This window comes from Poeciliopsis prolifica, unplaced genomic scaffold (genome assembly GCF_027474105.1).
Source record: "Poeciliopsis prolifica strain line A6 unplaced genomic scaffold, Auburn_PproV2 SCAFFOLD147, whole genome shotgun sequence".
NCBI classification, from domain to species: Eukaryota; Metazoa; Chordata; class Actinopteri; order Cyprinodontiformes; family Poeciliidae; genus Poeciliopsis; species Poeciliopsis prolifica.
In genome coordinates, this window is record NW_026562522.1 from 330,234 (window position 1) to 348,917 (window position 18,684).

The 18,684-nt window shown below is 38.6% G+C and overlaps 1 protein-coding gene across 3 annotated transcripts in view; it reads right to left on the bottom strand.

Moving 5' to 3' along the window:
• cadps2 (Ca++-dependent secretion activator 2) overlaps positions 1 to 18,684 on the bottom strand; it is a 177,274-nt gene that overhangs the window by 63,958 nt on the left and 94,632 nt on the right. For all 3 annotated transcript variants that reach the window (XM_055025422.1, XM_055025423.1, XM_055025421.1), the window contains exons 13-14: positions 17,604 to 17,791; positions 4,138 to 4,239 (exon numbers count right to left, since the gene is read on the bottom strand). In XM_055025422.1, the coding sequence (XP_054881397.1) occupies positions 4,138 to 4,239; positions 17,604 to 17,791 (290 nt within the window). The remainder of the gene's footprint in view (positions 1 to 4,137; positions 4,240 to 17,603; positions 17,792 to 18,684) is intronic.

Here is an 18,684-nt window from a genome sequence, read left to right on the forward strand (position 1 = left end):
TGATGTTCATTTAAAAGAAAGAGAAAAATCGATTAAAAATCAAGGTTAAATAAAAGTTGTTTAATTGAAGTTTAACATAGGTAGGTAATCACACCACAAAAATACGTAAATATAAATATGTGATGAAGTCAACTGAAAGTAACTAAAACATCACTTTTGTTTCAAGTACTGTAGACTCCTGAAACAATGAGAACCAACTAGTAAAATATGGTATAACTAAAAACAGAATTACTTTGAATACAGTCATATTCAATAAATTAGAATATATGTTGAGATAAATCTTGTTTGCCAGATAACAAATTCTCTTTAGAAATAACCTTTAAGCAGGTGCAAGTCAGTGGAAGTACTTTAGAACTGGGCGATGTGCTCTTATTCCTCCTGAACACCAGTAGCAGCGTTCTGATCAACTGCAGCTGGAGGATGGCTTTTTTTAGGGAGACAAATGAAGATACTGCAGCATACTGTGCCAGAATGTGTGCTGCACATTCTGAGTGTTGCCTATTTGACATATTAAGTCAGACCAAAGTTTTGAAGTATATCATAGTTTTTTGGCACCCATGCCTTGTTTTTGAGGGCCAGACCTGAACTCGGCTATTTACTCTAAATGTGACTTTTCTGTGTTGCTTGTAACAGTAGTCACTGTACTAAACAAAAATATATGACAACCAACACTTTGTCTCATAGTGAAATTTTTTTTTAGAAAAATGTCAGAAAAATACAAAGTAAATGCTTGTATTTTTCTGTATGTTTGTACTGATAATGTTAATTCAAGAACAATCACAGGCTGTTCTCCACACTTTGCCCTCAGCTGCAGTAAACACTGAGCAGTGCTGAAAAATATTGGATGATTGGATTGTGATGTTATTGCTTCCAATAATGTGATCTTCAGTGTCTTGTATGTATGTAAACTTTTTGTCAGCTATGTCTTATTGAGATAAAAAATCTTTTTTTTTTAACAGCAACCTGAGAAAGATTGAGAGCAGTAAGCTGACAATCAAAACTCAAATAATAAAATGCAATAAGGAAGGAAAATGACACAGCGCAAATATAGATTATAAAAGTTAAATTAGTACCAAAATACAGCTTAATATTAGTCCAAGCATTTACAAACTTGTAAATTACTTGTCCATTTTCTTCCACTTTGACTTTGTCTTACACACAATTGTCTGTGTCACGTGTGGCCATCAACTACAGTAAGACTCCATCCAACAGGCTGAGGATCCTATCGGGAAGCCAAGTGTGAATTCATGACAACAGAAAAAAAAAATAAAAATAAATAAATATAGCATTCCCAGTGTTCATTTCTAAAAATCTTTAATGAAGATACTGATTGTTTCATAATATGTTGTGCAACCATTACATAAAAACTATTTTGGCAAAAGTATTGTATTATACCAATGCATAACACACCCATTTATTTTAACAACTTGTTGTTCTTGTTTTTGTAACAAGAAAGCCTGGCTCATGCTTTGTCCTAAAGGTGTTTTGTCAGGCTGACACCAAGACTCCACACAAAATTCACTCATCTTTATGGATCTTCTTGCTTTGTGCACTGATGCAGAGTCATGTTGGAACAGGAAGAGACCATTATTTTGTTCCCACAGAATTTGAATCACATTGTCTGAAATCCATTTCAGTGTGAAAACCTTCAGGTCGGTCCGTTTGAACTTTCAAAACAGAGTTATGTAGCTAATCCAGATGTATTCAGGTCCAACAAGCTTTTCTAATCAAATTCCAAATGTCAGAATGCAAAGGATCCCTGTCAAACATGGGAGGAGGAGAAATTTTCAAGTTGTCTGCAGAACCTCCACATGTAGAAAATCTCTTAATTAAACACCCTATAGATTAAGGTAATGATGTTCAAAAGTTTCCAGAAAGCATACACAGAGAAAAAAAAAAAAAAAAAAAAAGTTGGGAAGCCATGTGAGTAGAACCAGAATAGGATATCCCCGACCATTAATTTCTTTCAATGCAAAGGTTGGCAAATTGAGAACATATTTAATCATGTAATGAGAAGACTATCATCTAATGATGGTATAAACAGTGATATGAACTAAAGGCTATAAAGATTATAATCTGCAATTGAGATTTAATTTCTATTATTTTGTGCTCTGCCTAATCAAAACCAAACTGAGGAACTCCAGCTTTTTGTCTGGAAGGACATTAGACTAATCCCAACACTGTCTTGGTCATTGTTTACGACCATTAGCCTCTTGCTGAGGTGAGTTAGTAATGACTCCCGCTGATAAACCCCCAGGCTCTCAACTGGCCCCTCCTTTCTGCCCCAGGGCCAGATGGAGGGCCCCTCTGAGGCATGAAGTGTTTAAAGTGCTAAGCTTCAGAATATTTAATGGCACAGGTCCATTCAGATGAGTGTTGCTCAAGGTCTTGGGGCTGTTGCTTTCACACCACACTCACAATGAGTTCACACAGTGATGGCGGTGCTGAATGGTCACACAGATGCTCGGAGGTCTCAACAGCCACTGAACATGAATCTCCTGCACCTGTTGTGTGCCGCTGATGGGACTAAAATACCCCCACTGCAACCTAAAACATTTTAAAAGTTTTAGGTAGTTTTCCTAAGGAGATAAAGATTGCTTTTCTTCTGCAGTGGTTTTTGAAATTTTAAATATAGAAGACAAATATAAACTTACAAATAATAATAATAATACAAATCTCTAATCCTGCTAATTCTAAACACTCCAATGGTTTTAAAAGTGCCTGTACAACATGAAGTATAAAGTACCAGAATTAGGAATGGGACGTCTATTGATATTAAGATATATTGCTTAAAGCTAATTCAAGACTTGCAACTTCAAAGATATATGGAATCCAGTACCTACCTACTTCAGCTAACATTTGCAAAAGAAAATATTGAAGCTCAGCATAGTAGGATGCTGCCAGTTTTGTGAAATTTTCTTACTACAAATTTTTTCTAGTTTTTCAGCCATGGTAACCTTATTCAAAATCACTATCTGACAATCCTCAATGACTCAGTAGAAGAAAACTGGACTTCTTCTCTTGTTTCCTAAAAACATTTAAACTCTTATCCAAAAGGCTTCTCCAGTTCTGAACTTGATTGGAGTAAATAGGTTTATAAGTTGTAGTCAGAAAAATCATACTAACACGGTCACAAACTGAGTAATTAGTCATTAGTAATAGCCCCTATCCTCTATTCAGCCCACCTTTGGGTCATTATTTCCTAGTGATTCAAAAAAGTGTCTAAAAGTGCCATTTCAGTTATTTTGGTGACATGTCCCAAGGTGTGAATAGCTGAAAAACCACCAGGAGATTGGTGGTCAGGCCTGCAAAGTTTAGATTGGGCCTAAAAAAAAATCCAAGATGACCCATGGCCACAGGCCATAAGCATTGTGTCTGGGCCTGTGTGACCCCACTAATTAACTTTAATGAGATGCTCAGGCCCCAATTAAACCACATGTATTATTTTGTCTAGCTTTTTTTTTAGAACACCATTTAGTCTTAGAGCGACACTGAGGTGGAGTGCCGTAGATCTCACAGTCATTCAGTAGGAAATAAAGGGGTGTCCCATCAAACCATCAGTTCCTGAAATCACACACACACATAACAAAACACATAAAAGTGTATGTGGAGTTGATGCAACCTTACAGAACTTTCAGAAACACTTAAAAAATAAAAAACTTCCTTCGGCGTCAAACAATCATGACCATGTTAAGCTTTTAGTAATTGCTAAATAGTTTTTTTTTCATTCCCTAAGAAGTTACAATGTGTCCCCACCATGCTGTGTGGATCAGCAGCATCTTCTCTCAGCAGTTCTAGTCCATGATTGCACCACCACTTTCTTCAACTGTCAGGATGGAGCAATCTAATTAAAGCTTGCACCATGGTACCACTCCCAAGTGTGATTTTCCATGCCCCTGATTAAAATTTTCAGCACAGTGGCAATCCCCACAGCTCCCCTGCTGCCCCATACTGCACCTGGGACCCTTATATGCTGCCACCACAATTTTGTTCATGTCAGAGTTCAACCACGTCCCTTAAAATTATGGAAATGTTCCTGCTTTCAGAGCATGCATCAGCTTTTGGCTTTATGAAGAACATCTGAAAATCCTTTTAGAAAGAACTACCTCCCTGTTTCTGTTGTGTGAATATTCATACCTAAAATGTGTTATCTGATTCTCCAATAGAACAATGAGACGATGTCTGACGGCCTCAAACTGCTCCTTCTCCTCCACAGTCACTGTCCCCGTTCCATCAGGCCTGAGGAGACAAAAAGTACACTATCAGCTGAATCTGCCTCCATCAGCCTAGCATGGGGGCAAATTTAGAAAGGTTAGAACAATTTCAAGGGCTCTTAACCAACAGGGGGCCCTCCCCATTTTTTGTTGTACCACTTTCAGACCAAAAAGCAGATGTCCACATTTGCCCTGAATCCTTCTGGATCTGCATAAAATGGTTTGTTTCTGCTTAGCGCACTTGACGGTGGCTGAAGATCCTGGTAAAGACTCCAGCCAGTTGATCGGCACAGTCAAGAGATGGGAGAGTTTTAGTACTGTCAATCACAATCTCATGTGGCTGGTCATCCCTCCTTGCTTGGTGCTATGCTGTTTCTCCACCATTAGCACACTTAGTGTGCTAATGGTGCTAATAGTGTGCTAGTGGGCTATGCTGAATCTCATTCAGCATAGCTAATGGTGAATGAGATTGATTGGCAGCACCATGACCCTCCTCCTGGTTCTGATTGGTTGTTTTTGGCTGGAAAATTGCATTACTTTTGCCAGTAATAGTAGTTCAGGGAGGAGGTGGAGGAGATTGATCTTTTCACAGATTATCTGTCTCATAACAAACTGTCACAAAATGGTGCCAGTTTTTAACAAATATGGAGAAAACATTTTTTTTATTAAAGTTATACACTGCAGCCTGAATAAAATGCTTAAAATTTTGCACATTACATTTGACTGTTACTTGTGGGGAGAGACCTTTTAGTAATCTAAAACTAATAGAAAAAAATTCAAGCAACTTACTTGCATACTGTATGCAGACTGCCTCATGCAAAATTCACAATCAGTAAATATTGTGCTAGAATCAACATTGGACCAAGGAAAGCAAGACAATTGCAAGCCTTTAAAGTTGACACTTTTTATGGGTCAAATAGACTCAAGAAATTGTAACAGCAGCTGTGAGCTGTGGCCCCATGACAATTTTTTGGCATGGTGCCCAAGATTTCTGGCGCCGCCCCTGTCACTCTGATTCTTTGCTGTTTTGAGTTTCCTTTGTTTATGTTGCTACAGAAACTGATATCTTCTGGACTGCAGGGGGCGCTCCTGCAGGCCTTCTTAACTCCATCAGCCATCTTCCATGTTGTTGTCTGTTGGAGCGGCAGCCTTTCTGCGGCTGAGAGGAAGTGATTAGATGAGCTCATTAGGAGGCCAGCCCATAGCATGGATGGCCTTTAGCATACTGCAGGTGTGTTAAAGGACTCTGGCTAAACTAACATCACTGTTGGACAACGTGTCCCACTATGTCGATGGATAGTGTTTCAATGGATAGGATTTCAGTCCATTTTTTAATCAAGTTAATTGCAGGATCTATAATTTATTATTCAAAATTATTCACATTTTATTTTAAATGCATATATTTACAAAATAAACATAATTCAAGCCCCTTTTGCTCCAGTTCTTTCCAATCTGTTGTTCAAGTTATTCAGTCATCGTATTGGTGCAAAGTGCTGTTAAACCTACTCCAGTGTTCCAGGAAGCCCAGATAATTTATAGAACTTCTTTGGACATGTGGCCAGTGGATGCTGACATTAGCGTTGGGGACATCTATGCTGCTGCTACACACTTAACATTCACAGTGCTGGTTCTGTTGGACCTTAGACACTCTTAACAGTGACAAATTACTAAAACTACTGGAGAAGACTCTCCTGGACTCTCCAGTCTAGACCCAATTCTTGGGACTTCTTTGTTTCAATAGGTAACTTCTTCTTGAACCGTAGAGAAGTTAATTCCTAGGAACACTCTTATTCAATATCTATGTGCTCCGACTGGCTCAGGTTACAGCAGGAGATAAGATTAGTTACCATAACTATACAGGTGATACATTACAATGTCACCAGGTGACTCTAAACCCATTTAATCGCTGAACAGATGCTTAGAACAGATAAATGTGTGGATGTCCCACAACTTTCTCCAGCTGAACAGAAACAAAACTGAAATTACTATCTTTGGACCTGAACAGAAACCATCTAGAGTTAACGCACAGCTTCAGTTATTGCAGCTGGAAAATAGAGAACATGCTGAAATCTTGGTGTGGAGGTGGACTTTGACCCTAACCTTGAGAGTCACATGAAAACAGTTTCCATGTTGGCCTCTGAAGACCTGAGGAACATTTCCATATTTAAAGGTCTAATGTCTCAGGAAGATCTACTAAAACGCATCCATGTGTTTATCTTAAGTCTCATTTATTTCTGCAACGGGGTTTTCACAGATCTGCTTAAAAAAATTAGACCCTGTGTAAGTTATCGCCTCAGTTTCCTGTTCTTAGCTAAGAGGAGTGGCATCCAGTGCGTTCTGCTGCTGCAGCCCATCCGCCTCAGTGTTGGAGATGTTGCGCCTCCTTCTGCATACCTCAGTTGCAACGAGTGGTTATTGGAGTTACTGTCACCTCGAACCAGTCTGGCCATTCTCCTCTGAGCTCTGGGATCAACAAGGCATTTGTGCCCACAGAACTGCCAGTCATTGAATCTTTTCTCTTTTTCAGAATAGTTCTGAGATGGTTGTGTGTGAAAATCCCAGTAGATCAGCAGTTTCTGAAATACTCAGACGAACCTGTCTAGCACCAACCACTATGCCATCACCTTAAATCACATTTCTTCCTCATTCTGATGCTCAGTTTGAACTACAGCAAATCGTCCTGCCCACGTCTCCATGCCTAAATGCATTGAGTTACTGTCACGTGATTGGCTGATTTGTCATATGCAACAATGTTGATTATTTATAGAATAACAGAGTACTTATCTTCAGATCTGGTAATTTATATTTCTTCACAAATACACAGCACACAAAATGTTGGGGGGTATTTTTGTCATTCCCCAAACAAAAAATAAATATGTGTTTTAATAAAAAAGAATAAAATACAGGAATAAATCTTTCCAATATATTTCTGTTTCTTTGGTTTGGCTTGACTCCTGCTGTATTTTATTTGCATTTTTCTATTTTAAAAAATTCAATGTGTGCAAACTGAAAAGCCTGTATTAATATATGTGGCGCTTACATACCAGATTTCATTTTTGATAGCAGACTATGCAACACTAAATCATGAGTTATGTGAGGATTTATACATTCAGACTGCCTTTGATTTGCCAAGCATCCTTGGAAAAAACAGAAACAGAGCTTGAAACATCCAAGAAGCAAAATAAACAGAAAAGATTAAAGGAATAATCAAAATTATTTCAAACAGCTCAGGGTCCATCTTTGCCTTCACTTCATTCTCATTCTTACAAGTAGGAATAGCTTGTTTTCGCCAAACAAACCAATCAAGCTGCTACACATTCCAGCATGACCTCAGAGTCAACCAATCAAACAAGGAGCATCTCTGACTGATCTCGTTCCGCACAACCCATCTGGCTGGCAGTAAGAGAAGAAGGGAAAAAAATGTTAGTTGAATGCTTCATTAATGTTTTTAAATCCTCCGTTCCCCTCTTGCCTTCGTCTGAATAGGCACTCTGGTGAAAAAGAGAAAAAATGCAATCAGTACTCAGAGCAACCAGCCTTGACTTTCTGGGCTTTCTCTGCGTGGCTGAAAGAGAAAAGCAGCCTCTCTAAACGGCACTCGCGGCTGCCGGAGGGGAGACGCACAGAGGTTGTCTTTTAATGAGTTGTTCTTATAAAAGCCTTCAGTGGTTCAGCCTCTGACCATGGCACCTTGAGTACCATCAACAGTGCTCAGCTTCTGTTCATGTGTTTCCAACTAGCCAAAGTCAAAACTCAGCAGGACAAAAAAAATGCAGCAGAAAGTTTGGGAAACAGTCAGGTGAATTTATGAGATTCTTCATCCATCCAAACATGGTAATACCACTTTTATTCTTTAGCTTTATGCTGAAGGACACAGCAGAGTTGCTGCAACATAGTCATCCAAATTGTTTTACTCATCTATAAATGTACTTGTGTTAAATCTGCTTCTGTCAAAGCAAACAGTGTATCTGTCAGAAAAAAACATACATTAAAAGTTTGTGATTATACATTGGATTGTAAACATAAAAAAATTAGCTGAACAAAAATCCAGTTAAAATGCCAAACTGAATAAATTTATATACAGAAAATATTTCAACTTTGAGAAAAATAATGTAATTGGCTATTCATTAAAACATATTTCTGAAATACATCTAGCAAAATGTAACAAATAGGCCTGTAAAGCTTGTGTTTGGATGGATGACTGTGTGAGACCACCTTCATCATTCTTCTTCATTTATTCCATAATGAGAGTAGAGATTTTTTGCACTTAAGCACTTGTTAGGAAATACTATAAAATCTGTTCTCAAAATCTGTCAGTGCGTTACCACACCGTGAGCATATTTAACAAGCGCTGCTTAATCCCAAGGGGATGTGGGAAGTGTATGTGAGTATTCTGGTTTTCATGTGGAAAGAGTTTTATTCGCTCTGTACCACCCAACCTCCTACCCCCCATGACTAACAAATAAAAACATGATGGGTGTGTAATCAATAAGAGGAGCATGGTAGATGGAGGCCCGACCCTGACTCCAGCCTCAGCCTTGGGGCCTAGGCCTCAGGGCCTGGGCCTCAGGCACCAAGGCCTCGCAGTTAAAACCAGGTGTCCTGTAATCCTGTTCCTGTTCCTCAAATGATCAGTCTGAGGCTAAGGGTCCGATGTAAAATTGAAAACTGACTGATCTGTTTTACAGCCCTCCTCCATTCTAAATCAAGATAGATTCAAAGTGATTGTTCAAGCTAATGTTCAAATTCCCTTTAAATGAATCCAACAGCATACACCACATATTTAATGTAAATACACAACTAAACTGTGGATTCTCTTTCCAAGAGGATGTTTCCCAGCATACTGTTTGCTTGGGCCAGTCCACACCCACACATCCTGCTTCAGTTTCACTTTCCAGTTTAACTAGGAAAGTGATGCCAACAACAAAAACTTCAGGGAAAAAAATGACTCATCAACCTACAGTAATTTCACCTAGTATAAAAACTGAAAATTTAGAGAGGGTTAATTTCTTATTTCTAATTTTCTGTTAATTTTGTTGTAAATAATAAGCTACAGCAATGTTTTTCTGACAAAATCCTCATGGAACGAAAAGCCTCATTGAGCTTTTAATAAGTGACTAAATGTTGTCGAGAACTAAACAAGTCAAGCAATTTAAAAATGGTTTGACAAGTCATTTTATGAAGTTTTTCAAGAAGCCATGGAAACCCAGACAAAGAAAGAATGAAAACAAAAGCTTAGAGAACTCTCCTCATCAAGGTGTGACGGTGGTTACTCCAAACAATTGGTTGGAAGACGAACACTTTTCCATGAAAAAATTTGTTCATCATGAGCTTTCAAAATGATATATGAAACTCAATTTGTGCCCCAAATGAGACACAGCCTTCACCACGCAGCAATCAAATTACATCAGAAAATAAATAGCTGTGGGAGCCGGCTGGCAGAAAGCCAGAGGCAGAGCGGCCGGAGCTCAGAAACACGGCACAGCGCAATGTTTGGTTTGTTAGCTCTCACAGCAGAGCGGGGAGCGACAGCTTGTTGAGGATCAGACACATTGTTGCTGCTAAATGAAGCGATCATGTTGTAGGCGAGGCTGCTGTCAGCAAGCAGCTCAGGGGACTCTGGGTGGGGGGCTGTCAGCCTGACAGTCAGCGTCTATGCAGACTTCTGTTGGTGTGTTTACATGGGATGCTGCTGGAGTGTAAATGATAAGAATCGTATCCTCCTGCGGGTTCCATCAAACCCTTTGGCTGTTTGTTGCAGATGGCAGCTGATTGGAGCCGTCAGCAGCGAGGCTTGGTGTGCGCTGTGGCACAGTGCTGGGTGTGGATGCCACTTCACCTTAAGAGGTGCAGAAAGGAGGAGAAGCTGAGTGGCAGGTAATCTTATGTGTCACTTTCCTCCTCCCAATCACCCCTGTGGATGGAGTGAGTTGGTGTGTGCAGGGCTGGGGGAGGTTAAACCCCTGTCACATCCTATGTCTGTTTGCTGTGGATGGTCCAGAAAACAGAAGATCTGACTTGACATGTGAGAGAGAGGATAGCAGCTTCTCCTGGCTCCCGTAATGCTCCTTTAACTCTGGTTTCAGTTCAAATGCAGCCACCTCATCAAGCCTCCACCCTGCAGAATGCTCACTCACATTTAGCTGATCAGCTCCAAGCTCTTCATGCTTTCAAATATCAGCCTTTAATAAACTAATAGTTATCAATAGAATCTCCCAACCAGAAAGCATGACAGTTGTTTCTAACGAACCTAATGCTGAGCAAAGAACAAAAATAGTAAAAGTGAGTTGAATAAAAAAAGACAAGTAACCAGCTGATACAGCTGGTTTATGCATAAATACATCAATGAAGTAACAAAATGAAGTGCAAACACAAATATCTTATAAGCTTACACTTAATGAGGACAACAACATTAAGCAGAAGGCCTGGGGACTTCCGGAAGGTGGAGAAGCGAGCAACAGAATAAATTTTGAGCTCCTGGATGGTCAAGTTACCCTCGACAAATAACTTAGAAAACATTGTCTTTAGTATTTACATGTCATGTCAGGGAGTTACAAGAGAAAAACAAGAGGAATTCAGCCAGAAAGGCCAAAAGAAACTGTTGTTTTATCTAAGGAGGTCTCTGAAGATAACAAGCCAGCAGCGGACAAAGCTATAGAAGCTATGGGAGCTAACATTCTTACAGAGCTGATAGAAGATCAGACGAACCTCAAAAAACAAATCACTGACCACTCAGGACTCATAAAAAAGGAAATTTCTGAATTTAGAAAAGAAATGGGGAAACGGCTGGACGATATTGTTGTAGACCTGAAAGACGTAATGAACAGATTTGAGGAGGCTGAGCAGCGAATAACTGAGGTAGAGAAATTCAACATGGATGTCAAAGACGTACAGAGCCATATGTTTCAGCTACAAGAAGACCTACAAATATGTCTAACAGACCTAGAAGCGCCTTCACAAAAGAATAACATTCGCATCCATGGGGTCACAGAGGGAGAAGAAGGCGATAACTTGCAAAAATTCATATAGCATATAACTGAACTCTCCCTCATGGACATCACGTTGCGCATACAGCGCTGCCACCGGTCACTCGGGCCCAAACTGGCCCCAGATCCATTGTGATACCTTTTCTGGGATACACCACAAAGGAACTTGTGCTTCGTTCTGCTTTCCTCTTGCAGAACGAAGCACAAGTTAGGAAATCTTTGATTCAGATTTCCTAAGTGATATTCTCGCTAAACGTAAAGCATACAACCCCATCAGGAAGTTCTTAAAAGAGAAGGGATTTCGTTTCTAGACCATGTACCCATCCAGACATTATGTGTTTTATGAGAATGGTCCTGTGATTTACAACAGTGCACAGGATGCATCTGATGACATGAGGAAGAGAAACATGTTTGAAGCGGCAGACAAACCAATAGAAGATGCCTCCCAAATCAAACCGAAAGCCCACTCCTGGGAAGGAGCGAGCGGAATCCAGTGATGGAACCGGGAAACGCAGAATTTTTCTGGAAGTGCATGGTGCGATTTTTTGTTACACTTAACATTAAAAGCAGACGTTGTAACGATGTTCAGAAGGCAAAATGCTGGAGGAACTGTGGGAATGTGTCTGCATGACATTTTCATGTTTTTTGGGAATGTATTAAGATCGCACCCTATTGGTCGGAAGTGATAAAAGAAATCAATATTAAAATGGACTTAAATCTATGCTGTGATTTTCCTGTGGTTTCCCTGGGTAGTTTACCCCAAGAACTGAAGAAGGCTGATAGATATCTTCTGTTAATACTATTAGCAGCTGCAAAAACAGCTGTGATTCGCAGGTGGCTTGATGTGGAACCACCATCATGTTCGGAATGGAAAGACATAATTGAGGAAATTCACGCAATGGAGAAACTGACCTTTTCATGAAGACTTGCCACTTCAAATATAACAGATACTGGAAGAAATGGATCATTCATCGGAGCCTGACACCAACTGTATAATTAATGTTATTGCCTTTTCTTTTCTTTTTTGTTGAGTATCACTCAACTGCTTCTTGTCAAACTAGTTGCTCTGTAATTTTTTTTAGAGGGGGGTCTAACTGTTCAATGTATGTATATTTGGAAAACTACTAAAATTATAAAAATAAAGTTTAAAAAAAAAGCAGAAGGACAAAGGAGAAAGGTATCTCTCTTGGGATCCATTACAGAAATCATGACAGTAAGATTTTTGTCTTTTTTATTTGTTCATCAAACAGGATTTAAAAGAATGAGTAGAGAACATAGTGACTTGCTTTAGAATTACTTTTCTAGTTCTGCAAACTGTAAAATAAAAGCATTCAGTCCTCCCAAACTGAGCAAAAAAGGAAGAAATGATCACAGGAAAGGATGATCAGACCAATTAGTATAGTTTTCATTTTTCTTTTCATCTTTGGAAAGATCTTATTGAGCAACAGTCTATGGTGTGAAAGTTAAATGTAAATATGTCAAAGTATGTTGTCTTAGTCTAGTTACTTCTGTAACTTCTGGATTCTTGAGTGCACCTATATATAAGCCACACCCACTAACTTTGAGGGGGAAAAAAACATCGGCCACCCAGATCATTCATGAAACTTCTTTGGAAGTGTGGCCAGTGGATGCTGACATAAGCTTTGGGGACATTTGTGCTGCTTAACATTCACAGTGCTGGTTCTGTTGGACCTTTGACACTCTTGACAGTGACATATTACTGAAACTACTGGAGAAGACTCTCTTGGACTCTCCAGTCTAGACCCCATTTATAGGGATTTCTTTGTTTCAATAGGTAACTTCTCATTGAACCAAAGAGAAATCACAAGTGGGATACCCCAAAGTTCAATTCTCTGAACCCTCTTATTCAATATCGACATACTCCCACTGGCTCCAGTTAGAGCAGGAGGTAAGTTTAGTTACCATAACTTTACAGGTGATACATAATTCTGCATTACAATGTCACCAGATGACTATAAACCCATTCAAGTGCTGAACAGATGCTGAAGGTCTAATGTCTCAGTAGGTTCTGCAGAAACACATCCATGTGTTTATCTTAAATGTCATTGATTTCTGCAACAGTGTTTTCACAAATCTGCCTAAAAGAATCAATCCTTCAGCTGCAGCTGATCCTAAACACTGCTGCTAGTATTCTGATTCAAACTAGGAAGAAAGAGGATTTCACCCAGTTCTAAAATCCTTAAACTGAAAAATAGACTTTAAAATACTGTTGTTAGTTTATAAATAACTGAACAGCTTAGCATCACAAAACGTTAAAGATCTTTTAATGCTTTATGGTCTGGAAGATTGTTAGATTAATCTTCCAGACCTGTCAGATTTTCTGGTTCTGGTTCTGGTCTGCGTCCTCAGAACTAGAATCAAATATGGAGAAGCAACATTCAGCTTCTATGCACCACAAATCTCGAACGAACTTCCAGAAAATTGCAAATCAGTTGAAACACTGATATTCTTTAAATCTCGACTAAAAATCCATTAACCCTAACCCTGTTGAACCAGAATAAATTACACATTAATCAACATTCTGATGTGTAACGATGTCACTTGGAAAAATGTTATGTTTCAATTGTTAACTTTTGTTTTTTTTATGTAAAACACTTTGAACTGCCTTTTTTGCTGAAATATGCTATACAGATAAACGTGATGATCCCACTATACTGTGTCTGAAGAACAGTGTGTCCCTTCATGCTGATGGACATTGTCTGATAGACAGTATGAAGCTGCTGCTGACCTGCAGAGCTCTCTCAGTTCCATTCTACTGCATCTTTAATGAAGACAGGAGCTTTAAAGCAGATCCTTCCTCCCAGCAGACTCACTGATTGGTATACTGCTCTGCAAGATCTCATTGAAATGTTTGCTACAAACAGTAGACATGAAGCAAATGTTGCCGTTTCAACTCGTCCTCCTCTGGACTCAGGACCTGGGTCCTGGAACCAGCAGGAAAGAGTTCACTTCACACAGGATAACTTTGTTTTCCTTTTTTATTATTTAGAGGAATTTGTAACAAATGTGTGCTGGGCTTTATTTGGGTCAGATTTGCTGTTTATGTGGGTGTAGAACTGAGCGTCAGGAGCCACATTGTGGATTCTGTGGGCCATGTGCACGGCATGCGTGTGGCCTGTATTTGTGTGGGTCGGACACATTGTAATGGCTTTGTGTGCCACCAGGATGAGACAATTTGGGGATTTGGCTGTGTTTGTGTGAGTAAGATGCAGTGAGTGCTTTTGTGCATCCCTGGTCTCACACACTCTTCCTCAGTCACTCTATGGTTGTTGCTCTCAATAATACATTGATCCATCTCTTTGTCACAGAGCAGCCCACTTTTTCTTGGTAAAAAGTTGGCTATTTACCACACCGCAGACTTAAAAGTGTCTGGAAAAGTCGCTACTTATAGTATGGAAATTGCGGTAATTGAACAAAAATGTCCCACTAGTACCAGTTTCTACATGTGCCAAAACACGTAGAAACTGTGTTTCAACATGGAGAAACTGTGTTTTTACAGATACATTAGGGGAAAATCTGGACTTTCTGGATTTTCAACCCAATCAACTATTGGTTCTTCAACTGAACAATGAAAATATAGCTGCATTTTGGTAATTTAAATAACTGTTGCATCAGTGTATCGGTAGCTATAACTGTAATCTAAATTTCTCCAAGGAGCAGAACCAGCGAGCTGCATTGTGGTCACTATTAGAACTGTAAAAAAAAATTTATCTACATTGATGTGAATATCACTTACTACAAAGCTAATTGAAATGATTAACAATTAATCATGATGGCTACTAAGTTTTGGAACCAAACAGAGAATTACAAGTATAGAAAAATATTGCCTGAATGCTTTTGACAAGTTTTCTTCAGTGGTTCATTCAGTTTCTCCTCCCCTCCAGGGAGTTTTGCATTTCTACAATTAATTATTTTTTCTTGTCACCATTACGCCTGCCAGCAATCCAAAATCTTTGCCCCCCCCTTCTACACCCACTCAGGCGAGTCCTGAATGAACATTTATTCAAATTAGAGCTTCAACTGACAAAAAGCCAGTTCCAGTAATCCCTCCCGCCCCGCATCAAGTAATATCTGATGATTAACTGAAGAAGCTAATCATTACACTTTCTAATTGACTAAATGAGTCAACAAAGAGAGAAAGCACAGAAATCAGTAATTACCTGCTTGTTAAGAGCACAGGGGGGGAGGAAGTGAAGAGGAGATTCAAGGAGAAGAAATGATGTTAAACAATGTGAAAAGCAACCACTGTAACTTTGTACTGGGCTCTTTGTTAATTTCAGAGCTACCATGCAAGTTCTAAAAGAAAATTTCTCCTAAGAAGCGATTTTATTCATTACTGCAATTTATATTGTATTTTGCCATCACATAAACATAAGTCTAAAGTCAGGCTGTGCTCACATGCTGGCTGCAAAATGACAGTATTTGTGGATGTTGTTTGGGGACATTTCAACGTTTAGACACAGCATCACTGTTTAGACGACCACCAAGACACCTGCAGTTATCATGCCAGGGCACTAGATGGCACTGTGGTTTTAGTATGTTGTCAAATCACTTTGACCTCACAGCTCACTCTGGTATCTGTATTAAACACAAAGGTCATCTCTATGACACGCGTATAAGCAGTATGAGAGGATGAGTCAAACTGAACGAGTCAAGTAGCACACAGCACAATGCAGTCCATGATTGGTTTAGTTGTTGTCTGCCTGTGCATGCGTAGAGCAAACTCTGCAGCCGTGAGTCCTGTTGATGTGTGCTTTCACACTGGTGGAGTACAATGCACTTCTGTCAGAGATGTTCCATTCAGAAAAGATCCTCTCTGAGACCTGGAGTGTAAAAGAGAGACTGGAACTCAACTAAGAGGCTACGGTTTCACTGAAACCATATGCTCCATATTTTAGACTTAAGTAGGGTCTTGATTAGTAGAATCTCAGCTACTTAACTTGATTTCAGTCCAGTTTAAAACTATATGTTGTATTATCTGCATTATACAGGTTTTCAGTGTGTTACCCAAACTTCCCTCACATGGATGGGAACATGTGCTACTATAAAATCTCAAAATAACACCTTTGCATTTTGATTGCACAATAAAACTGCATGTTATAGGACAATATGAAATATGTGATAAAATTGATGTATGTCCTGGTGACACTGTGACACCTGATAAGCAAACATACAACTAAAAATGTTCTAAAATCTTATTATGTATTTTTATTATGTGTTGAACATAAAAACAAATCAGAGATGGCAGATGATCCAAAATAAAAACTCATGAAATATACAGTTGTGGACAGAGAACACAAAAATTATACTCAAGTAAGAGTAGCACTACGTCAATATATTTTTACTCAAGTAAAAGCAAAAAGTAGCCAACAAAGAAATTACTCACAAAAGAAAAAAGTATTTGGTAAAAAGTCTACTCAAATGCTGAAGAACCCATCAAATGTTCAATCATTCAATATGTAAAAATTACATAATCAGACAGACCAAAATATAAAGTAAATGGGAAATTTTGGTATGTTAAGGACGAAAAGGACAATTATTCATATAACAAAACAGTCAGGCAAAATAAAAAAATTTCCAAATCAGTTTCTTTCAACATAAAACTTATGAAACGTTCACAAAAACTGCAGGTGTGTGTCTATCTCATGAATTTTTGGTTTAAACCTATTTGTTCTTCATTGAGTAGGTAGAGAATCCAGAAATTTTACTCATGTAAGAGTAGATAAAATTATTCAAGTAAAGGTAGAAAGTGCAACATAGTAAAAATACTCCTGAAAGTAAATTTTCTAAAACATTACTCAAGTAAATGTAATTGAGTATATGTCTCTAGATTCTAAAAAAATCTGGATATATAAGAATAGATCTGCTCTTTTAGTAATGAAACAATTCAACTGTAATATCCTAATGCTTCCATAAAACAGTTCGACCAACATTAGTGACAATGTCAGTGAAGAGCCTAATGAATGGTACTTATAATATATATTGCAGTGAACTCAGCACTTTTCCTTTAGAACAAAGATGTTATCTTGTGACATCAGTCGTAACTCACCTTAGGTAAACAGTCTTTAGTATGAATAATGAACTTGTATTTAACTAACCATAATGATTTTCTCACACCCATTAGACAGAAGTGAAATGTCGGGAGAAACAAAAATGGCCAAAGAGTAAAGCTTTCAAAAATCTCATATGATCAGTTTTTTTTTCTTAACCAACTCAAAGTAGTCAGCAAAAACTTAACAAATTAGGACACTAGCAGGAAGCCCCACACAATTGGGGTAACTGGGAATCAAATGTTTGTGTCTGATGTGGTAGATGACACCCTGACCAAAGTTATTCTGTCATAATAATGCTTGATCTGGCTGCACTTGATCTGAATTGGTACCTGTTTCCATGGATATGTGAGGCACAGAAAGCATAGCTGTAATGTAACAGCATGGGGTCAACCAGCACGCTGTTCTCGGCATAGTCCATGAGATCCTTCAGGTAGCTCAGGTGGCGGTGGCAGCCTCGAACCCCGTACCGAGCGCAGTACTCATCCAGGACAAACACCTGGCCAGGACTGAACCAGCCCTGAGGACAAGTATGACAATTAACCTGCAGCTATGTACACTACCATACATAGCTGGACAGAGTTCTCTATATTACCACAAAGGATTTTAAATGAAACAACTCAGATACAGCTGAAGTGCAGACCTTCAGCTTTGATTCAGTGGGTTGAACTAAATGATTGCACAATTTATGAGGAAATAAAGAACAGAGTTAAAAGACAAAATTAAATAAATACATCAATTTTTGATTATATGCAAATAAAGCAATGTTTAATTTATTTCACAAACAATGCATTAAATATCTCATTAAATTATTCAAATGCAAACTTAAACAGGTTGATGCCGATAAATAAATGTAGATTAATTCTTCCTATGCCTGAAGCATCACCATGAAATAATTTTAACCATCAAACCCAGAGATCAAAGCCAAGGGACTTACACTGATCAGTTAAACTCCAATAGTATAGCCCGCTTTTGAAAACCATGTAATGGAGGATTTGCAGGAGTTGTCCTAAGAGTTTGTTGGAGAGAAAACGTTTGACGCCCTGAGATGAAATTATTGTGTTAAAAAACATTTAGTTCCTCACATTTTTATGCACGTTTTAGATCAACCTACTGAGTTAAAGCTGAAAGGCTGCACTTGATATGAATTGTATCATTTAAAATGTATTACACATAACCAAAATGAGGAAAAAAGTTGATTCTGTCTATATACGAATGGACTAGTGGACAGCGTCAAATAGAATCAACCAATCAAATTTTATTTGTATAGCACATTTCAGCAGCAAGGCATTTCAAAGACAAACACAAAAGCACAAAGTCATGCAACATAGAATAAACAATAAATTAAGTTCCATCATTAAATTTTTAATTGATTACGTTTCAAATACAATTCTAAACAGGTGCGCTTTTAGT